Source organism: Myripristis murdjan, chromosome 12 (genome assembly GCF_902150065.1).
Source record: "Myripristis murdjan chromosome 12, fMyrMur1.1, whole genome shotgun sequence".
Classification (NCBI taxonomy): domain Eukaryota; kingdom Metazoa; phylum Chordata; class Actinopteri; order Holocentriformes; family Holocentridae; genus Myripristis; species Myripristis murdjan.
In genome coordinates, this window is record NC_043991.1 from 5,868,664 (window position 1) to 5,892,776 (window position 24,113).

Here is a 24,113-nt window from a genome sequence, read left to right on the forward strand (position 1 = left end):
TAGAGAGCTGCTGCTTTGCCAGTTGGAGCCCGGTAATTCATTTGAATGGCAACAGAAAAAAACATCAATTATTTAATCTCTGAAAGACAATTCTTCTGATTTTGGTGAATACTGTACAGCTGTTGCACATTTTTTTTCCTCATTTCTTTATAACCCTGCTCAGTAAGTAAAGGCAGGGTGACACTGGATGACCTCAGGTGACGTGTCAGCTGTAAGGTGATGAAATTAGAATTATTTACCTGCCGTTTATTAATCATTTTGACTGGCTCACTAATTTCCCGGCAGAAGAGGGGACAGCGGGGCTGTTTGTGAGGGATGAGTGCATTTAAATCAAAGCAGGATGTAATCAGCCATGTAGGGTGTTGAGCTGTCCCAAGGGGATTTAACGCTCCATTATTTAAGGCAGGGGATATCTAGTGAGAATAACACACACGTATACAAGCGGGAGAATGACACACAGCAGTCAAACAACAAACTAATAAGCATCGACATGTTTTGTGGTTTCATACCTTAGAATCAGATTTGGTTTTGCTACTTTTGGTTTTCTTACTGTATTTTACATGAGAGGCTCATATTATTTTTGAAAAGTGGATTGTTTTGTGTAAACTGTTTTTTTTAGGCTGTACCCGTGATTAACCCCTTACTGCCTGAATCTATTTACAATGATCTAAAAAAATAAATTGTTTGTGTTTTTGTCTTCAAGCAGACTAAATTATTGGTGGTAGAGTGCTTCCAGTACAATTCTTGGTATGTGTGAAATATGCATCAACAGGCATCAGTGGGATACATACACCACCTCGGCTGCATTAAGACTGGAAGTGGTTTGAGGCAGTTAAGGGATCTAAATAAACATGAATTCCTCTCCTGGTGAAAAGGGAACCTGTTTCGCACTCGTTCTTACTGAAAAAGTTGCAGGTAAGGTCTTTCTTTCTCTAAAAATCTTTCTTTCTCTACAAAGTAAGACATTATCACACACCTTGAGCCTAAATCAAGCTTACAGAGGCTTTTTAAACTAGTTTCAATCCTGTCTTGTCAATCAAAAGTAAAAAGCGAAAGTAAAAAGGAACTCATTTGAAATGTACTGTGTAAGTTAGTGAGTTACTTTTTCAAAACAGTAACTTTGTCAGGTGACACAAAGTTTGAACTTGATTCTTCTAACTGGAAATTTGATTTTTTTTTTTTTTTTTTTTTTTTTAAAAGTGCACCGTAAAGACCGTGTAACAATCTCAGTTTGTGAAGGTCTGGTGGCTGATGCTTTCATGACGAATTTGTACTCTGTAGCAGATGTGCATGTTATAAAGTTAGGTGAGTACAATACTTCAGCAAAAATGTACTTAAAGGAATATTCCAGTGTTCTGGGCAAAATACCCCTTTTTCCAACTTACCCAGACTGAGACAAGACGTTCGATACCATTTTCTCCTCTGTACGTCCAGTGGTTCAGTTCCTACGGGTAGCATTTTGTGTTAGCTTAGCATAAAGACTTGAAGTCTATGGGAGTCGTTAGCCTGGCTGTCAAAGTGAAAAAATAAACGCAGAAGCTGTCTGATTTACACCGTGCATCATATGTAAAATAAAAGCATGATAACCCATGTAAATAAGACAGCATCAGAGTTGCTGTAAGGTGAATTTTTTTCACTTTCACAGTGCTAGGCTAACGTCTCCTATAGGCTTTAAGTCTTTATGCTAAGCTAACACAAAATGCTACACATGAGAACCGAACCACTGGACGTACAGAGGAGAAAATGGTATCAAACATCTCGTCTCAGTCTGGGGAAGTCAGAAAAAGAGTATATTTTTGCCCAAACGTTTAAGTAAAAGTAAAAGTAAAATTACTGACTTTTAGAAATACTCAAAAAAAAAAATAGAACTACACAAAAAGCTCCCTTAATTATGAGTAAATGCAATTAGTTACTTTCACTGCTGGTTAAATCTGGATAATTATGGTTTATTGGCAGTGCACAGATATTGATGGATTTCCTCCCAGCCTACCTGAGGTGTGGGCGTTCGGTAAAGCCTGTGCTTATAGGCCTTTAGGCTTTAAAATGAATCTAGTTTGACAATAACAAGGGAGGCTGAGGGAAGCTGCTGAATCTATTCCCCAGATGAGCAGCGGGTATCTCGGGCAGGGAAGGCGATGTTCTTGTCTCGCTCGTCTGCTTTACAGGAGGCGCCGGCGTCTGCACCCCGCTGCTTCCCGGCGTGTTTGTGTGGCAGGATGAGGCTGGAGAGGAGCTGTGTGTCCTCAGTGACCCTCCCCGGGCACGTCGGGGTTAAATGAACAAGGCAACTCCACTGAGCAAATATACAAGCGCAACATGTAAAGGTTTGGTTCACGTTTCATGAGCTAAAGTGATATCCCGCATCATTTTCTGTCCCTCATCAGCTTCTTTCCTTCAAATCTCGTGCACTAATTTGTTTGTATCCATGTTCACTTTTTTCCCACAAATTGCCTTGAAACTAATTATTGTCTTACATGAACACCAACTAAGTGAACCTTTGAAAGTGTTTCACGCTGTGTTCGCTTGTTTATTTATTTTAAGCATATTAAAATCACCAAAGCCTCAAGTTGCAATTTTACAACCCACCCACATGTGAGGACTTTGGTTTTCTGTAATATGCAGGTCACACTGCCATCTGCTGAGTGGTTTGTCAAAAACATGCAGCAGTGCAGCTTTTTGAAAACAGGAGGTGATTTCATGAAAGTTAACATTTTCTTCCTCTTCCTCCTCCTTTTCCTCCTCTTCTTCTTCATTTATAATTCATGAATACTCCAGACGTTCTGTAGGATCCCTCACAGTCTTGTGACATTCATTCACATCACTTTAATACTTTCCTCAGCATTATTTCTTACTTTTTTCTCTGTAGTTTTCAGTAATTCTCATAAAACAGAAGAAGTGCATTTTTAATGGTTAAGTGAGTGATTTGTGATGACAAAAAAAGTAGCCTGAAAGTTTGTGAAACCTTTAGACTTTGCTCTGTTTCTGCTTGGATATGCCCTAAATATGATCAGATTTTCACACAAGTCATTAAACTAGACACCCACACAGCAAAAAGTAGTTGAAAAGACGTTGAAAAGACATCACTGCCATACGTCTAAACAACATCTAGATTTGGTTGAAAAGTGAAAGGTGAAAAGCCGACATTTTCAAGCTGTTGAAAAGACATCGCAATAAAGACTTTCCTGTACCATCTACCGTCTATTTTTGGGCTAAATTAGGTTCAAATCAGATGGACTAAACACTGCCCAATTTTAAGCGTCTATTTTTGGGTGAAAATAGAGCTGTGACACAAGAGTTTCAGCTTTCCAGCCAAAGCCAAATGATGCAACTCCAAGATTCCTTTTCCAACTTTGTGCTTCTCTAGAAAAGCTTCTTCTCAGGTCCTGTGGAAGTGTTTTTTTGTTTTTGTTTTTTCCGTTTGAGGCAAGACTCACACCAACCAAACTGTCCTGAGAAGATCAGACTTGCTCAGTAAGCAGAGTGTGTGTGTGCAGGCAGGACACACACTAGAGGTGTGTGTCCTGCCTGCACACACACACTTCCAGTCCCATCTCCTTAATTGAAGCAGCTGACTCCATTAGCTTCATTAGCACTTTTGCCTCACACAAATTTGTAAGATTGGATAATTTTCCTCAATAAATAAATGAATAAGTTTAATGTTTTTGTGTCATTTGTTTAATTTGGTTCCCTTAAACTAGTTTTAGGACTTGTGCTGTGAAAATCTGATCATGTTTTAGGTCAAATTTATGCAAAAAATAGAGAATATTCTAAAGGGTTCACTAACTTTGAAGCACCACTGTAGATAACAACACCAAACTCCAAATGCAAAATGGCAGAAAAATAAAATAAGATGCACTAATTCAAGAGAAGTGAAAATAAAATAGTCCCGAGAGAGAGATAGCAAGGAGGTGAGTGGACGAGGAAGCTCACTTCATAAGTTATTCATGGAGTTAAAGTGTAGTTTTATTTGGTTATAATTCGCTTAGGGAAACAGGCTGATATGTTGCCCAAAAGCAGTGGATTTTTTATTTTCCTGTAGTATAGTAGAGTTGTTTTAACTGTGAAGCTGCAACATAAGAGAGAAGAAAAACAGCCGAAGCCACTGAGAGATATTCAACAGCTGATATTCAACAGAAGGTCGCTCTGCTGATAATCCCTGCCTTTGTTAATCCAGCACTCGGGCCTGGAAGAACACAGACCCAAGAGCTCATTCAAGAGAAAACTGTTGTGTGTTTTAGCACACACACACACACACACATAAAGAGTTGAGAAGCACCCCATACAAAGAAACTCCAGCAGTGACTTTGGTGGTTTCATCAACAGAGATATAAAAACATCAGATGGTTTGAGTTTTCCAAAAAATCATTTTTACCATGGAACTTTCCTTGTGCTGAAAGTTACTCTGTTCCTAGGGACCTTATTTTATTTTATTTTTACTTTTTTATTTTTATTATTAATTAAAATAATTTTTAATTATTATTTAATTTAATTTAATTCTCTTTCTACGTTTTCCTCCTTGCTTTTTTCCCCCCTCTCTTATGTTTCTTCTTATTATCCAACTGTGGAATGATTTTCTGGAAATTGTTACAGATTGTTTGACAAAATTTTTGCACCTGTGCATATTTTTTCCCATTTAAAAAACATACTTTACAGTGTCTGTTTTTTTTTTTTTTTTTTTTTTTTTTTTTTTTAACTTTCATATTTGGTATATTTGTGAGAATTTCTGTCATTTATTGATTGATTGATTTTTAAAAATCCTGAATAATAATAATGATAATAATAATAATAATCATAACAAAATACAGTGGCATATAATGAAAATTTTGTAGGCAGTGAAAACATCCTACAGACATGTGGAAATGTTCCAATCTTTAATGTTTTCTTACTTTTGTGTTAAAACTGACTACGGTTGAGTTGGGCGCCTCCTGGTGGTTAAACGTCACGTGCTGCAGAGCCAGAGGTCCACCTGCCACCCAGTCACAAGCCACAACAGTCAAGGTCAGACATTTTAGGCGACATAAACATAAGAAAAACAACATTTTTGAGTGGAGTGGGACTTTAAACATGCTTGGGATGGACAGATACGTCAAAGTCGGACTACAAGGAGAGGTTTTACCAGGAAGATACCAGTGAGCTGAGACTGGTTCACGAAAGCCAGCAGCACCTCCTCAAGACAATCAGAAACGCTTAAAAAGGTTGGACGGGGGTTTAAGCTGCAAAACGTTGCCTCCAAGCCTCTCGCTGACAACAGTGGTGAACCAGCTGAGTCGCCTGTCAAAAGCAGAGAGAGGACTCCCAGACACTGACTCACAAATACCATTATTGTTACCCTTGGTTATATTTGGCCATGTCATTTTATCTCTGAGAAAAGATTCAAAGAAAATGTGGAGAGAGTGTCAGGAGAGTTTCTCTGAGCCGGATTTATGACCTTGTTAATTGCTGGGAAAAGTACACAAGGATTATTTTTATTGACATCAAGTTTGAAAAGTAAGGGCCGCCGGGCACGTCTAATCGCTCTGTTGAAAATAGCGAGGCGTTCTTCATAAATGTCAAGATGGACTTCTAAATTAAATTGCCTTCAGGTACACTGCAATACTTTTTGACAGGTGCTACAAAATTAAGGGTACCTGTCAGCGTCTCAGTACAGGTGTTAATTAATTCATCGGCTGACAGGGGATGGTAGACTATTTAGACATCTAATAAACTTCTCAGCTGCTTCAGAGGTAAGATGACGTCTCTCAACAATCACTGCTGTGACAAGGAACGGACAAAAAGTCATCAAGAAATACAATGCAATGTCCTCAGGATCTGAAGTCACCCACTGCCTTTTTCTCCTTGTCTGGAGAGCGACTGGACAGTGGAAGTCCAGTTGACGCTGACTGGAGGGGCTGATATGAAACTTTGTCTGATATCTTCTCAGCATCATATATAACTCATAAATTCAGCTTGCCATAGCCGCCTGTCTCTAATCGACCTCATCTTTATTGACACCAAAGAAAATGACCTCAAGAGAATACACAAGTATAGCAGAGGGGGCTCCAAAAGCAACAAACATACTGATGCAAGGAACAGGTGACCCTGTCCTCACCTGGTGTTATCATCCGTCCTGAGAAATGTGAATACAAGCTGACACCTCGAAGTTCAGGTGTGAACAGCAGCAGTGAGTCCTCAACACGTCCTGAGTGATTGGATCTCAGCGGTCTGGGACGTTTGTGTCCACACTGCATTAGAGTTGTAAGCAGACATGTGTCCCAGGACGCATTGAAGGACCAAAGACTAACCTGACGTCCTCTGTCTTGTCCAGCTTGACATCTCCAACACCGACCAGACTGTCACTTTTCCAACAGAGAAAATATCTGAGCTGACTCGGGCCAGCAGGTCGGCTGGAAAGCAGCTGCTTAATGAATAAAAACTCCCCTAAATCAGACATGAGCTTCCAGAAAAACATGATGCAAGACGTTTTGGGAGGTCTCTAAAATATGTATTGACAACATGCAGGGTTTTTTCTTCCATATAAAATTTGGAGGCAGCCACCTTTCTTAAATTTCGTGCCAAGTTAAGCACATTATTTCTAACCCTAGATGCAATAGAGTTACTATAAGAATAATACAGAAATATTACAGGCCACAATGTGAATGTGTGAATGTGTTTGATGCAGTAATATACACTATATTACCAAAAGTATTCGCTCACCTGCCTTTACTCATACTATGAACTGAAGTGCCATCCCATTCCTAACCCATAGAGTTCAATATGATGTCGGTCCACCTTTTGCAGCTATTACAGCTTCAACTCTTCTAGGAAGACTGTCCACAAGGTTGAGGAGAGTGTTTATAGGAATTTTTGACCATTCTTCCAAAAGCGCATTGGTGAGGTCACACACTGATGTTGGTCGAGAAGGCCTGGCTCTCAGTCTCCGCTCTAATTCATCCCAAAGGTGTTCTATCGGGTTCAGGTCAGGACTCTGTGCAGGCCAGTCAAGTTCATCCAAACCAGACTCTGTCATCCATGTCTTTATGGACCTTGCTTTGTGCACTGGTGCACAGTCATGTTGGAAGAGGAAGGGGCCCGCTCCAAACTGTTCCCACAAGGTTGGGAGCATGGAATTGTCCAAAATGTTTTGGTATCCTGAAGCATTCAAAGTTCCTTTCACTGGAACTAAGGGGCCAAGCCCAGCTCCTGAAAAACAACCCCACACCATAATTCCTTCTCCACCAAATTTCACAGTCGGCACAATGCAGTCTGAAATGTACCGTTCTCCTGGCAACCTCCAAACCCAGACTCGTCCATCAGATTGCCAGATGGAAAAGCGTGATTCATCACTCCAGAGAACGCATCTCCACTGCTCTAGAGGCCAGTGGCGGCGTGCTTTACACCATTGCATCCGACGCTTTGCATTGCACTTGGTGATGTGTGGCTTGGCTGCAGCTGCTCGGCCATGGAAACCCATTCCATGAAGCTCTCTGCGTACTGTACTTGGGCTAATCTGAAGGTCACATGAAGTTTGTAGCTCTGTAGCAATTGACTGTGCAGAAAGTCGGCGACCTCTTTGCACTATGCGCTTCAGCATCCGCTGACCCCTCTCCGTCACTTTACGTGGCCTACCACTTCGTGGCTGAGTTGCTGTTGTTCCCAAACGCTTCCATTTTGTTATAATAGAGCTGACAGTTGACTGTGGAATATTTAGGAGCGAGGAAATTTCACGACTGGATTTGTTGCACAGGTGGCATCCTATGACAGTTCCACGCTGGAATTCACTGAGCTCCTGAGAGCGGCCCATTCTTTCACAAATGTCTTGTTTCACAGTCTGCATGCCTGAGTGCTTGATTTTATACACCTGTGGCCAGGCCAAGTGATTAGGACACCTGATTCTGATCATTTGAATAGGTGAGCGAATACTTTTGGTAATATAGTGTACGTGTATTTCATTCACAATAATCCACTGGGTTCGGCTAGCTATCATGCTAAAATTATTGTGTTACTATATGGGGGAAAAAATAATGATGTTACTTAAACCAGTCATCTCCTAAAATGCTCCTTGTAACCTAACTGTCTTATAGATTTGATGTGTGGAGTAAAAATATAGGATTTGGTTCAACGTTACAAAGGAAATTTGAAGAGCCATTTCTTTGACACATGCAAACATGTGAGGCGTACTTATGATAAGAGCACACCCCCTCCTCACACCCCGAAAATTAGCAAAAAACATTTTAAAAAATTGCAAGACAACATTTAAACATCAGGTCAGTGATGCAGGGTCGACCTCATAATTCTTGTGTTCAATTCTTTCATTGTCAGCTCAAATCGGGTCACCTTCGCCGCTGCTCTGTGAAATTAGTAAATAAACTGTTGTTGGACATTCCCCGCTCAACTTGAAAATACATTACAGTTACCTTTAAGGATAGTGTGTTTTTCTCATTTTTTCCACTATTTTTTTTTTTTTTTTTTTGTAGCAAATTCTGCACGGCTTTGCATGGAAGTGTTGTCTAAATACGGCGTGTAAGAGAGACTAAATGTCACACAAAAATAACTCAGGGCCATCATGCCAAAAAATCAGAAGTGATTAATTACATTTGCTCATGTTATTGTAATTGAGTAGCTTTTTGGTGTACTTTTACTTTGTGGAGTTTTTTTTTTTTTTTTTTTTTTAAAGTTTTTACTTAAGCTTTTACTTTTGTACTTTTAGTTTTGTCCCTCACTACATTTTAAATCAGATCCATCACAGAGAACAAATGATCAATGACAGATTGTGGAGCCGATCACAATAAAAGCTCAGTCGGCAGAGATGAGAAGAGGAACCTGTTTCTCTCCTGTTTGTCATTTTCAAATTTCACAAGACAAGCTGCACCATGAAAAACTGCAGATGAAAACCATTTAGACTCAACCTGAAAAAAAAAAAAAAAAGCAGAATAAGTGTGGGGAAAAAAGGGGGAAAATATCAATGATGATGAGAACCATGTAGACTGAACCATCACATTTCCCAGCTTTCTCCACATTTTCTCAGTTGAGTCTACAGGGTCCTCACTTCAGTTTGAGCGTAATGCCCCTTTAAAAGCATGCAGTTTGCAGCGTGTTCTCTCCTCCTTTTCTAACTGCATTGAAAAGATCCCAGCTAACACAGTTACTGTTTGGAAAAAGGAGCTTGCACATTGACCTACCTCTATGCACATTTTATACACCCATGCACACGTTTTTTTCTGTTTTTTTTTTTTTTTTTTTTTTTTTGCACATTGCTTTTTGCACACTGGGTTGTACTTAGGTTATTCTGTTGTTCTGTTGTTAGGTTATTCTTATTCTGTTATACTTAGATCTTATTCTTTATTTCTATTTTTTTTATTTACTTAATCTGTAATCTGTGGATACTGCTGAAGAAAATGTGAATTTCCTACGGGATGAATAAAGTATCTACCTACCTACCTACCTACCTCAGTCGCTCAGGACATTTGAAATGAGACACTTTTTTTTTTTTTTTTTTTTACTTTTACTGCAGTAGATTTTTACTGCACCACTTCTACTTCTACTGCAGTCAAATGTCAGTGAAGTATCAGTACTTTTACTTGTGCAGCAATTAGTAGTACTCTTTCCACCTCTGGTATTAATTAATATTCATAACACTGACGGCTGCGCCTGCCGGACTGCGCGTGCGCAGTTGTCAGTTAAAGCCAAAGCTGGTTGTCGCGTCTCATTCCTTGTAACTTGAGTTGTGGCGGAGGCTCCGGTGTTCGCCAAAAACAAGGCCCCGGCGGAAACGTGGACAACTTTTTTTTGTAGCTGATTAACCGGCCCTCTCGTCCTCTGCCCTGATCGATAATCAGTAGAAACCACACGGAGCTAAGCAGACGTATAAAATGACCGAGCAGTCGTCGCTGTTGCTACGTAAACAACTAGCAGGTACGTGAACTAGCATGAAGTTATCCGGCTAACGGTAGTTCTGCTGCAGCTTATTCGTGAGGTAGCTCTCGTTGTTTTCTCACTGGCTTTAACATTAGTGTGTATTAAACTGTCTAGGTATACCGTGTCTACAACTTAAAAGACTACACGCTTTTTTTTTTTTTTTTTTTTTTTAGTTAAAACGGGCTCGCTAACGTTATCTTGCTAGGCTAGCTCGGCTAGGTAGCTAACGTTAGCCGGTGTTAGCTAATCACTGCTGGTGGCATTTCGAAATTGCCATGCCATGTGCCTGTCTGGTGAGGACATTTAACCCTCCTGCTGCCTTCACATCTACTATTTTATTTATTTATTTATTTATTTATTTATCAATCAATCACGGTCCATTTGAACTCTGTTAAATCCCCAGAAAATAATTATTATACTTAGAAATGTTACTCAGGTCAGCTACCTCATGTTTCTTGTTGTCTACCTTCTTAGCTCTTTAATTAAACTATTACTTCACCCACTGTTTTCTTTTATATACATCAAAGCTCTTGTGAGAATTATGTTTTTTTGCCCCAGAATGTCACATGAACTATCACTGGTCCTGGCACTAGTATACGTGTGGTTAGATAGATAGATAGATAGATATACTTTATTGATCCCAACCTGGGAAATTCTGGTGTTCCAGCAGCAACAGTAGAAACATACAATAAAGTTAACTAAAAAAAAGAATAAGGCTAAATATATACAATAAAGACTATGAAGACTAAAAACTAAAAATATCCAATAAGGGCTAACCTAAGGAAAAGAGATACGAGATGTGAAAATATACATATGGAATGAATATGACAATATACAGATGGAACTGAAGTATATACATTATTGTATAGATTGTATAGATAAGGAGAGTTAGCATGAAACCACGAAACCAAGAACCAAGTGGCAGAACCCGACGCCCGGTACTGGGATTCAGGAGCTAACCGACTTGATTCGGCCTCTTAAGGAATCACCACTTCCCCTCCAGTCTGAAAAACAGTGTGAATGTATATTAATCTAGGATGTAATATATAGATAATAAATAATAAATAAACAGTTAAGGTGTTGAGTAGTGGAGTGTTAAAAACAGAACTATACAGCAGACAGTTGCAAGTCTCTATCTGACAGTTGCAAGTCTCTATCTAAAGCAGAGGGAAGTTTTTTTAAGATTATAAATGCATCTTATAGTTCCTCTGTGTCATTCAAAACAACATGTGTGTAAAGTGTTGAGATATCTCTTGTCTTTTATGCAGCTAAAGCAGAACCCAAATTGAACCCAAAGAAACAGACGTGTACACAGTGTGTCCAGGATATTGAAAGCATATCATGTTAATTTACCCAGTTGTTGCCATTAAATTAGGAAAAGTCATTAACTATGAAGTGGGAAAAAAAAATGATCATGTGTTTAGAGAGGTTACACACTGAATGTGACCCGGGAACATAATAGGAGGGGGTTAATGTGGTGGGATCAGTTTCCACCAGAAACTTCTCTACTGACACTGAGTTCCCTTCTGTTTTTATGCTGGTTACCAAACCCTGAACTGAAATAGTATGCAGCATCAAATTTAGCTAACGTTAGGGCATGCTGATTTCATTAAATGTGGGTTCAAAATGAACAGAATGTAGTCAAAACAAAATGTGTTTATAAATTGAGTGAATCTTTGGTTTCAGAGCTCAACAAGAACCCAGTGGAGGGCTTTTCAGCTGGCCTCATCGACGATGATGATATCTACCAGTGGGAGGTAGTCGTCATTGGACCTCAAGATACACTGTTGTAAGTGAAATAAGTGGCTATTCACAAGTGATTATTTTCTTTTACCTTCACTTTTTGTCTTTTTGTCACTTTTGTCAGTTTTCAATGACAGGCCCAATGATGTTTTGTTCTCTCATCACAGTGAGGGAGGTTTTTTCAAAGCCAACCTGACTTTTCCCCATGACTACCCTCTGAGGCCTCCCAAGATGAGGTTCATCACAGAAATCTGGCATCCCAATGGTAAGAGCATTTTGTTTCTAATGAGTCAGAATTGATTATTATTGTTGCCAGTAGAGTAAATACCAGCAGTTTAGCCTACCAGGATAGATTTATAACAATAATACTAACATTAACTTTCATTTTAGGGGTTGGGAAAGAAATCAATAAAGCATAGTATCGCAGTATATTTCATCAATAACCAGATGGCACGTATTGATATTTTATCACCATCAATCGATGCAACATTTGACACGTTTTTATGAGGTTTTTATATGCAATAAAAATGACTGAAGTGAGATGAGCACGGTGAAAACTTAATCTTGTTTGATAAAACAAATGTTGGCAAAGTTTGCCCTTGGAGACATAATTTGCAGTTGGGAATAAAGTGTAATAAGTCACAATACATGTTGTCACAATACTCAGCATATTACAAAATATTTAAAATCGCAGCATTATTGTATCGTGACTTAAGTATTGTGATAATACTGTATCGTTGGGCCTTTGGTGATTTCCACCCGTTTATTTATGTAGCATTTTTCTTAAGAGTTACAAACTGCTTTACAGAAAGAAATTAAAAACCAGACAGCAGATAAATTAATAAGGCCAAAGGACAGGAGCACTGAAGAAGTAAAGACAGTAACATTAACTGGATCAAATAAAAAGGAATAAAACAATATGGAAGAAAAACATATCAATCTTTAGGCCAAAGGACATGACAATAGAGGAAGTAAAAAAACAATAAAATGAACAAGATCAGATAAATGGGATTGAAAACAGTCTAAAAACATTTTCAAAAGCTTTCATGAAGAGTGAAGTTTTAAGAAGGAGGCTAGAGACGTGTGTGTTTGTGTGTTTGTGTGTGTGTGTCTGAGCTCAGCAGGCAGGGCGCTCCATCATGCTGTCACTCCAACAGTAAAACCAGATCGCCCTTTGACACAAACCGTGACCTGGGAGCGACCGGCAGGGCTCAGCTGTCAGGAGGCCACATACCAGTTCAATAAATCTGTTATATATCCAGCAGCAAGACTGTTTCAGGCCTTAAAAGTCAAAAATAAGAATTTTAAATCAATTTGAAATCTAACAATACAGTATATTAAGTGTTGAAGTACTTTATTAATTTGCTTGGACAGTTTTGGAGTAGAGACAGATGTAAACTCCAAGGTGAGCAGAGGCCTACACATGACTCCAGATGTGGCAGAATAAACCAGTGCACTTTCCTGTTTCCTTCACCATGAGGCTGTTATCACAGTGTGTGTGTGTGTGTGTGTGGGAGAGTTTCAGGCACTCACACCAGTGGGTACTGGCTGCAGGAACATGGTCTGTTAGCTATCAGTGCACATTAATGTATCATGGAAATACTAAGAACATCCATAAGATGTTTACATGGTAGAGGAAAGATTGGCTGTGCCACTGTGTGTCAATTTGAGCTTTTCCTGCTTTTCAGAAACAAGACCAGAGACAGTGTGGAATAGCTTCAGAGCAAATACACTAAGAAAATTGCAGGAAATTACTAAGGAAAATTTAGAACTAAAATTGACAATAAGGCATTCAGAGAGATATTTTTCAAGGTTGATCCACTAGCTTGTTATGAACAGGCGTATGTGTAATCTGTGTATCATTCATTTTCCCATCAGTGGCAAAAAACGGTGATGTGTGCATCTCTATCCTGCACGAGCCTGGAGAGGACAAGTACGGCTATGAGAAACCGGAGGAGCGCTGGCTGCCGATCCACACGGTGGAGACCATCATGATCAGCGTTATCTCCATGTTGGCGGATCCCAACGGAGACTCTCCTGCCAACGTGGATGCAGCTGTAGGTGCCACCACTCTAAACATGCTCAGGCTCGTTCTAATGGCAGGAGGACAGTGTCTAGAATGAAGTAGCTTGCTGAGGGAATGGAGAGTAGCTGAGAAGTTGTGTGTATGATATTCTCTGAACAAACACGACAGCTTTTACATGGTAACATGGATCGACCGACATCGATTTTTCAGGGCCGATACTGTTTGTTATTAAGCAAAGACACACATTCACAGATTCACCGATATTCTTTTGTTGTGAAGTTGATATAATTGGTTGATCCCTGCATGGTAAGATTGTTTTTTATGAAGCTCATGATTCAAGTGTGTGTGTTTTGTCATGCTCTGCAGAAAGAGTGGAGGGAGGATCCAACAGGAGAGTTCAAGAGGAAGGTGGCACGCTGCGTCCGGAAAAGTCAGGAGATGGCTTTCGACTAGGACTTCACTCCCATTAGGCTAGAGTAAGTACCCCTCCTGCTGTTTGTGTCTGATCTAAGCTGGGAAGTGGGACATCCTGAGCGAAACAGGAAGGAATATGCATGATTTTAATGAGGTTTTTGAGGCTGTGCTGAAATTTCAGGGGGCTGCTGTCAGGGACTGCATGTTATTTCTCTGGAGGATTTTAGAGACTCAGAAATACAAAGCTGTGACCCTCCTTCTGACTCAAATGGATTTTTCCTTCACCCTCCCCAAGTGATTGGGGAAAAATGATTGACCCTCCTCCACCAAAGTTTATACTATTTGGTAAAACAATGTTCAGTGTATATAGTCAATAATATTTTTGTTCTTTTTCTTCATCCTCAACTAGGAGGAGAAAAAAAATATCTCCATTACTGCTGTCCTGTCGTTGAGTTTAATGAATTGCTTTGCTGATTTAACCCCGTAGATTAAACCGGGAACAACGGGTGCCGACTTTAACAGGCAATCCTGAAAACTTTAAAATGATGTACAAATGATTCACCAACAGTTTGGCCAGGACAGGTTGTTGAGGAAGGAACGCAGTATAGTTACAGTAACAGTGCACTCTCTTGCACTAAAATTTAAAAAACGACAACCCTTCCCTGTTTTCCTCCAGTGTACCGCTCCCATACATTTTGAAAGGTCCATTAGTGAAGTGCATAACCTAGCTTTATCTAAAAACTAACTGACAGTGATGTTTTTATTCTGTTTTTCAGGTTGGAACTAAACAACAGGGGATTTGAACTAGGGGGTTGCACTTGAGTCAGCTAGGAAAACCACTTGGCAGAACTTTTGCAGTGTCAACTAGCCTCCGCACAGAAGAGCCGAGACCCTCAGCAGATCTGTTCAAGCCATGAATACTGAAGTACCTTGGCTGTGCCCTCCCCCCAACACACCCTAAAAAAATCTTTTGAATATTGTCAAGCAGTCAATTTTTATTTCTCTTCTCGTACATGTTTGAGAGCCACATCGTTTCATTTTTGCATACAGCTGGATATCAGTGACTTTCTCACCCTGGCTGAGGTGTTGTAGGTGTTATTTTACTCTTTCAACATGAGCTTGTAGAGGTTCTTAGAGATCCTTGTTAAAGATTATGTAGCGCTTTTTCTTTTTTTGTGGACTGTTTTCAACCCACTGCACTTAGCGTGTTAAACGGACTGAACTGAATTTATTTGAGAACACAGAAAATAACTGGCGCTCTTCATTCCTGCACAGACACATTGAAAAGATTTGCCATCGCTGTGTTCTCACCAGTTTCAACGAGTGATGCATTTCAACAAAATGACAGCGTAAGCAGCTTGTGCTTAGTTTTTAGTCATATATTATTATATATAATCCTAATCCACGGGATACACAGAAGACTAGTGCAACCCCAAGATTAAACCAGAAACCATTTTTCTGCAAATCACCATTATTTCATTTATGACATCCAGCCTGCTGTTCTCCATGTTATGTAAATATTCAACAAATTTTCTGCCAGGTGAATGTGGAGAAAACATCCCCTTTGATTCCCATTTTCTGACCTGACTTCATTTCTTTATTTATTTAGATTACAAATGTTTGAAAATGCATATCTAGTTTGTTTTGAAGGGCTTTTTTTCTTTTCATCTTGATTTTCAACCTGCCACACTGAGCCATCCACTCTAGAGTTATATGTCTTTAAATATGCAATTTTTGGAGTCTGGAGTCTTGCATTCATTAACGAGATGGAGAGACCAACATTGGTTTTCCTTGTCCCTGCACCTCTGACGTGTTCTGCAGAGGAAAGTGTTCCTTCTCTTAAGGGGAAACTATCACACAATGCTGCCTTAAAATTTGTTCACTGCAAAGGAAACTTCAGTGATGTCTGCATCAGGAGGCTTCTCTTCTGTTTTTGAGTCCATAAAAAAGAAAAAAAATACGATTTTGGACAAACCAAAAAGCTAAGAATTGAAGCATGACACCAATAAATACTTTTTTTTGTAATGAAGATCAATGCTACAATAGTATTTTTATCTATGTAAATATTATGAACTGTACCATAGAAGGCAAGTTATTTGTCCTTGTTTGTATTCCCTTGGAGAAAATGTCATACATTTTAACATTGCACATGTACAGAGAAAAAGGTGCTTCCACCTTTCTTACGCGAGAGGTAGTGCGTGTTGCCATAGTCTCGTAGCGATTCCAAGCCCAGCCGCAGCGAAAGGCTCTCCTAAACAAACAGCACTTTTTATGTTTTGGTGAGGATGTTTTCGGACGAGTCGCGGGGTGTGAACTTTTACCCATTGATGGTCATATGAATATGTTAAGATTGTGAAAACAAGCAATAAAGCTCAGTGTGGATATTCCTGACTGATGGTGTGCAGTTTCTCTGGCCGTCACTCACACGACTTGGCCTTGACATAGAAATTAAAAAACCCTGACAGCTCACCAGGGGCTCACAAAACCAGCGCACTCACATTTTTATGGTGCATGATCCAACATCACAGCATGAACATCAGATTCAGTATCAGAAACACATCACTGATCCCTGATGGGAAATGGGGTCAGTTGCTCAAATGCTAAAGAGAAAACTAAGCATAAGTGAAATTATGAGAAATGTACACATGTATAAATGTGTGCATTAATCCTACAAAAATAATACAATAAATCCAGGGACAGAAGTTGAGCATATATAAAATGTAAACCTATAAGCACCATATGTACACTGGGATATTGCACTATTGAATTGTTGTAAAGTCCTAACATGTAAAATTATTTCATAGTAAAATAACCAGTGTACAGTTATGTGGTCCATTAACCAAGGCTACATATTCTAAATGTCTTATTTTCAAAGTCTTATTTCTGTAGGTACTGTAATAATATTTTGGCAAATTTCTGATGTGCATGTTTTTATATTTATTATTTTCTATTTCTCATAACATCACTTATGGTTTTATATCTATATATCTATATCTATCTATCTATCTATCTATATAGACAGATAGATAGATATATGTGTATGTTTCCTCTCAGGAATTTGAGGAACTGCAACTGTCCCAGTTTCTCCTCAGGGATCAAACAGGTATTTATGATTTCTGAACTGAAAATCCATTCAGCACATAACTTGAAAAAAAACAAACAAATAATGGATCACAAGTACAGATATTTGTCTATAGTTCATTTTGTCAAGTGTATTCGAATAAGAACAGAGAGGTGTAGATGCTGTTCATACTGAAGACACCAATTCCGCTTTTCCAAATCTGTGGTATTAACTTGTCACCAACGTATCGACTGTTATAATATCCCTGTGAATGACTCTCACTGAAATACGACTTTTCATATTACATCCACTTCCCTCAGGTTGTGGTGTATTGAGAATAATAAACTGGTTTTGTAGTTTGTGTGGTTTTAGTGAGGTGTGAGGTGCAGTGCAGGACAGAAAACAGTGCAACACTTATTTCTAATCTCATTGATTGCTTTATTGAATTAAGCACCAGCTCAATTTGATTAACAACCAGACAAGCAAGGTCATATGCTCTGACTCATATTCAGTATAAAATCATCTTCGCCACACAAAAGCAAAACCTGGAAAAATAAAGAAATAACAAACAAAAAAAACAAACCAAAAAAAAAAACAAAAAAAAACTCAATCCGTCTTGCACATGTAGGATAGAAACGGGATGTCCGAGGTTCTTTACTGGCCAGGAGCCGACAGACTTTTGTTCATGAACTGCTTCTTCACAAAGCACACCCACCACTGGAAAACAACAACAACAACAACAACTCAGTTCAGGAAATTAGGAAATCTGTTTTGAACTACTCGCATCGTCAAACCAACATCATTCTTTCATCACAAGTAAAGAAGACAAAGACTCGCCTGCTAAAACTTTATAATAACTGTCATTAATAAATGGTAAATTGATAGTTAAATTTAGATTAATAGTTATTTTACTGTTACCAAACCATGAAATGATAATTAATGATGTTTACTAATTATCAGTAATCAAAAAAACTATGTGATGTTAAACACAGAGACATGAGATTTGACTCTGCTCAAAACACACACCATAACACACACCATCAAAAAGCACAGTGTAATACAAATGTAGTGTGAGTGAGGTCACACACACACACACACACACACACAGTAGGAAAATATTGCATTCTAACTGCACTACACTGATCTGATGACAAAATAAATTATGGCATCACTAATGATTAGTCAACATGATTAATTATCATTTCATTGACTGTTAACAGTAAAATAACCATTAACTAAAATTTAATTAACTGGCACTGTACCATTCATTAATTATGGTTGTTATAAAGTGTTAACACTACTTTGTGCCATAATATTTTTTTTAAGAGCCCCAACCCAGAAGCTGCTCAACATGTGATGAGAAAACAAAGCGATTTAACATAATACACATGAAAAGCTCCAGTCCTTGCAGGATCGTAGTTTGCATGTGAAATCAGTGACTTTCATGTTTGAATCGTAAGAAACTGACCAGGCTGAGCATGAGAGCAGGGATAAACCAGAGCATGATCATCTTTTCTTCATCAACTTGTGTTTTAAATCTTATTTTTTATGACAATGTGAATGATTACATTGTCCATATATTGCATGTAATCCAGAATATGTCAGAGGTCGTTCAACATCTGAACCTGTTTGGTGTTTTGGTTGCTGAATGTTTTTACATGCAGAGATTTTAGATTCAGACCACAGAAATCGATTCAGTTGGTTCCATTTGATTTCTATGGAATTTTGCTCACCTTTAAAAAGAGGTGAAATTATGGACTTTCTGACGTACACCTTCTATTTCATGAAGGCAATTTGAGGTCATTTGAACAAATAAAGGCGGAATTTGGTCGACAAAAATCAGACTTTTTCAGATTTTTACTGATGAGAACTGCCAGTGAAATGAAATGAACGACGGCAGGTAACTCTCTCACCTTGCTGGGTTTGTCTGTCTGGGGGTCAAACACGCGGTCACATAGCCTCAACCCGGTCTCCTGGCGGATCTGCTGCAGGTACGCCCTCATCGTCTCTGCAAACGGGAACACAGCCAACGTCGTCGTTATCGCGTCATGATTGTACAGCCACCGGCGCCGTTATCATCCAAATGTCAACGACTACGCCGGTTGGCTTTGAGTGTTAGAGGACACGCAGCAGTGCATCCTACATCAGGCATTAATGGACTGACTGCTACTCTCAAAGCTAAAAGGGGAAAAGACTTCAGGCACAGTGATAATGGTCACTATAAACCCAGGTGGTCCATTTGTTGACCACCCGTCTTTAACATTTACTTACCCTGATAGAAAAAAAAGAAAGTAATATGTGGTAAAAAGCAAGGTGAAGACACAGGAGGGATTATTGTGATGGGATTCTCAGAGATGCATGTCTTATTACACTTGATCTCTGAGGCATGATTATTCCTCACAAATATAACAGCACTGATGTGAGGACAATGACTGAGGCAGACAAGCACACAAACATTAATATGTGGGCACTTCTAATCTGAGAAACTTAATGCGTTCGTGGCGCAGGTCAGCGCTGCTATTTTTGGCTCGTTGCTGGTTCGGGACCAGCAGTGCCTGCGGTGTAAGATGGGAAAAGGGGTTTCTTGCCAATTCAGTGCAGGGCAGTGAAAAGGCATTTGTGTGACTCCACGCTAAAATGTCACTGCTAACACAGTGCAATGTCCGAGGAGGCTGTGAGTAAAACTGAGATGCTTTTTTTTTTTTTTTTGGTAAATCTCCTCAGACAGAACAGAACAGAGCCACGTGTCCGGTTTGCTTTCTGGTTTGCGGCACTGGCTCTTACCCTCCTCCTGCTTGTTGGCAGGCTTGGCGTACATGGCGTTGAGGGGGAAGCCAGGCTCTCCGGGGATGGGGAAATTGGTGATTCCCAGAGTATACATCTCCTTCTCTCCCTGGCCCCTGGAGCTACACTGCAAAGACAAAGAAATACAACAAAGCAGAGGTTAAGATCAACAAAACATGCCCTATCAGCTCCACATTTACCAGATTAACCTTCTGTGTTTATTTCTCAACAACACTCAACTCTAACTTCCTGTAATCCCTTTATCAACTGCTGACTGCGCTTTGCTATATTATATCCACTAAATAATAATTATTAAGTAGTTGAGGGTCTAAAATGTAAACGAGGGATGAACAATTTGGTAAAATAATAATAATAATAATAATAATAATGATTAAAAAAAAATTAAATCATACTGTGATTCATTTTACAGTAATGTGATTTTTGCCATGCTCTGTACCAAACAAACATTTTTTCTTACATCTAGAAAATAAAATTTGTAATGTTCAGGGCATCTCTGTAGCATTATATTTTATTAACAGTGATGTTGTGTCACACATTTTACCTCTATCAAAATGTGCAACTCCTGAGATTTGGATATAGCACTTGGCCATATTATGATTTTAATAAAATTTCGATTAATTGTCCAGCTCTAATGTAAAAATGATACTGATAGAGTTTCCAAAAAAGAAAAAAAGAAAATCAAAATTAAAATTAAAAAAATAAATAAAAGGCACATTTGTGCAAAACCACATGAAAAGACAACAAACACACAAATTTAAATGTATAAATAAACAAAAACATTATTTGTTGTCACTGTGCTCCAAGTCACAAGCATTTTAATGCAAGGAAAGGACAAAAATCAGCCTAGTAATGCAGCTACTGAGTTGAATCTGTTCAAAACATTTGTGTAAAAAAATACTTTTCAGTAATCAAATGATAACCCTGAAAAATCATCCTATGGTCCCTTCGTGGGGCCCTGACCCTCTGTTTGAGAACCACAGCTTTATCTTTATCACATGAATGAAGCCGGTGTAAAAATGCAGATGTTGCCCGCTGTAAGTTCTGAAACAGCTGTGCAGTTTTACCTTCTGCAGCTTCTTTAGGCATTCAGATATGTACAGCGTGATGTAGATCAGCGTCCTGTCCGCCTCATTCTGGAACACAAACATACACACCATCATCATCATCAGTAGCTGAAGTACTTGGATTTAATATGAAAAAATCTGCATTTTTTTTGCATGAATATTTAGAAAGCTTGAGGTTGTGACCAGCGAACAGCAGGTTTCTGCTGGTAAGAGACTGTGTGGTTTAAAACTCTGAAACTATGAGAAGACTGCAGTGAGGAGCAAGCTGAGGCATGTGGAGGAACAGAGCACACAGCCTCCAGACACACACAAGCAGGGCTATGACCAAAAAAAAAAAAAAAAAAAAAAAAAAAATCAGAAAAAGGAACAAAACTTGCTGCTCACTTGCCAGTGGAAAAAAATCTAAATGAATGTTTGGTGTATTTGTTAGCATATTTATCTGGCTCCACTGTAAACAGGGTACAAAATGTTAAGAAATGACAACAGTTTGGGCAACAAAGGGGTAAAATGTCATTATCACTTGCAAGTGACCAAGAAAACTACATCTGGCTGCAAAACTTTCAAGTCCTCACATACAGACACTTAACTTCCCTAAAATGTTTGTCATTCTCACTCCAATAATAGCACACATGCACTTTCACGTGCACTTTGGGCCGAGACGAGCGACAGTGCATTTATTTCTCACCTTGATTTCGTAGTTCTTGAAGAAGACGTTGGCTTTGAAGTAGTAGATCGCCTCATCGATGATGTCTGAATCTGAGGCTGCAATGACAGAGAGCGAGGCTGAGCGCTGTGGCAGGTCAAAATATTAATCTGAGGAACAAACACTCCCAGGAGAAGTTTATTGATTTATTATTAGTAGGGGTGGAGAGAGAAAAAAAAAATCGATTCACTTAAGTATTGTGATTCTTTAATCGGTGTTTTTAAATATCGGCATCATATGAAACTAGATGAACTAAGGAATTCAATTGTGCTATGCCAGGTTGTCGGCAAGGGGGAAAATATTGCTCTAAAGTTGGGCGAACTTTTGGCAAAGAAAATTTAGGCATGGCCATTTCCAGTGGGGTCCTTTGACCTCTGATTTTCTGGATGAAAATGGGTTCTCTGGGCAGCCACGGCTCTCCCCTTTGCAGATGTGCCCACCTTCTGCTAATCCCATGCAGTTTGGGGCAAAAGTCAGGCCTTTTTTTGCATGCGATAAAAATGGTGTATAGTTTATTTGTGCAGACTGGGGCCTAAACAGTCTTGGAGCTGCATCAATTGGCTTTGACTGGAAAGCTGAGACTCTTGTGGATTCAATGAGCCACATTTGATTTGTGTGTGATGATGTTTGCCCCCATAACAGCCATTTCACTGGATTCAGACCATTTCTTGAAACTTGATATCACAGTATAAAATGACCCATTGTGACCTCTTGGATAATCACAGTCTCATGAAACTTTACAACCACACACTAGAGAATCATGTATCAGTATCAGGAGATAAACATATCATCCCAGCCCAGATTATTACTGCTTGGACCCAGAAAATGACAGATGGCAATCTGTACCAGTCAGCCCTGTCAGATTGAGGATGCACACATCAGACCAAATATGGAAGTGACATCCACGAGCAACTACAAACATGTGTATCAGCTCAATTGCCTTTCAAATACATGTTGAAATGGGTAAATGAATGATAATATCGATTTCAGTCCAAGTATAAGACATTTACTTAGCAGCTGCAGTGAAAAGGAGCTGACTTCCTGGTCAACTTTGCTATGGTGGCACAACAGACAAGAAAAAAAACAAGACATCATCTTACTTTCTTTGGGAGCCGGTCCTTTAAACTGGGTTTTGAGGGGAAGCAGAGCCATGTTCCCCACCAGTTTGCAGGTAGCACCCATCAGGCTGGAGTGGTACGCCTGCAAAACGAGGACACCAACTTTCTGTCTGTCACATATCCTCTGTGTGAGGCTAACGCTAGCGAGCCAGATTACAGGGTTTACACAGGTCGTCGTCGCTTATACCGTCCATGCTATCACACAGCTAATACATAAATCAATCAGGTGTGGACTAACACAGGTTCTGCGATTGTAAAATGATGTGTTTTGTGTTTTTTTTTTTTTTTTTTTTTTAGCAGTTTCATCATGACTAAACGGCGAGTTAGCAGGCTAGGGTTTAACCAAGCTAGCAAGACAGGCCTCGGAGGGCCCTGGATCACCGACAGCACTTTTCTCTGCTTTTTACTCTCGATAAAAGATGGTTATGAATGTTATAATGTTCAGGTTTTACTTACCGGCATCGTCACTGATAAATATCCGCCCTGTTTGCTCAGCTAAAGAAAAATGTCAGCGCTGCAGGGACGCCGCTTCCGCCTGTCCCACCCTACTGACTGACAGGAAGTGGACGGCTGTCGTGCTCTGCCGCGGCCACCAGAGGGCGCTGTTAACCAGTATACACTACTCACAAAAAGTTAGGGATATTTGGCTTTTGGGTGAAATTTATGGAAAATGTAAAATGTTCACGCTACAGTGATATTATATCATGAAAGTAGGGCATTTAAGTAGAAGCATGCACTGGTGATTTCCTCATCTCAAACAATTCTTGAAACAAAAGCCAACAACAGTGGTGGATATACCACAACAAAAAATGTCAGCATCAATTACAGCTTGACAGCGACGTCTCATGTTGTTCACAAGTCGACTTATTGTCTGCTGAGGCATGGCATCCCACTCTTCTTGAAGGGCGGCCCTCAGGACATTGAGGTTCTGGGGTACAGAGCTCCGAGCCTCTACACGGCGACTCAGCTGATCCCATAGGTTTTCTATGGGATTCAGGTCTGGAGAAAGTGCAGGCCACTCCATCTGAGGTACCCCAGTCTCCAGCAGCCATTCCCTAATGATACGACCTCGATGAGCTGGAGCATCAAACACCTGATGTGAATTTTGCCGTTAAACTCCTTGTTAGAGAACAGCAACTTGTGCAAAAAGTACTGAAACACTGAACAGTTGGACATGTGCATTCAAAAGTTTACAGAAGGTCACATTAAGTTCACCTGTAAAGGTTATAATGCATTTTAGGTTCATTCTGAAATTTCACCCGAAAGCCGAATATCCCTAACTTTT

General features: G+C 39.5%; 2 protein-coding genes across 2 annotated transcripts; one reads left to right on the forward strand and one right to left on the reverse strand.

The window, feature by feature from the left end:
- Positions 1 to 9,656: 9,656 nt before the first annotated feature.
- ube2g1b (ubiquitin-conjugating enzyme E2G 1b (UBC7 homolog, yeast)) lies at positions 9,657 to 16,461 on the forward strand. The gene is made up of 6 exons (XM_030064726.1): positions 9,657 to 9,891; positions 11,581 to 11,683; positions 11,805 to 11,902; positions 13,516 to 13,694; positions 14,030 to 14,139; positions 14,854 to 16,461. Exons 1-5 carry the CDS (start codon positions 9,849 to 9,851, stop codon positions 14,114 to 14,116), a joined length of 510 nt encoding a protein of 169 aa, XP_029920586.1. The 5' UTR covers positions 9,657 to 9,848; the 3' UTR covers positions 14,117 to 14,139; positions 14,854 to 16,461.
- Positions 16,462 to 17,552: 1,091 nt separating this feature from the next.
- On the reverse strand, positions 17,553 to 23,427 carry arpc3 (actin related protein 2/3 complex, subunit 3). The gene is made up of 7 exons (XM_030064725.1): positions 23,285 to 23,427; positions 22,811 to 22,910; positions 21,693 to 21,769; positions 21,008 to 21,076; positions 19,923 to 20,049; positions 19,052 to 19,146; positions 17,553 to 17,855 (listed from the first exon to the last, which is right to left on the reverse strand). Exons 1-7 carry the CDS (start codon positions 23,288 to 23,290, stop codon positions 17,793 to 17,795), a joined length of 537 nt encoding a protein of 178 aa, XP_029920585.1. The 5' UTR covers positions 23,291 to 23,427; the 3' UTR covers positions 17,553 to 17,792.
- Between the last annotated feature and the right edge of the window lie 686 nt (positions 23,428 to 24,113).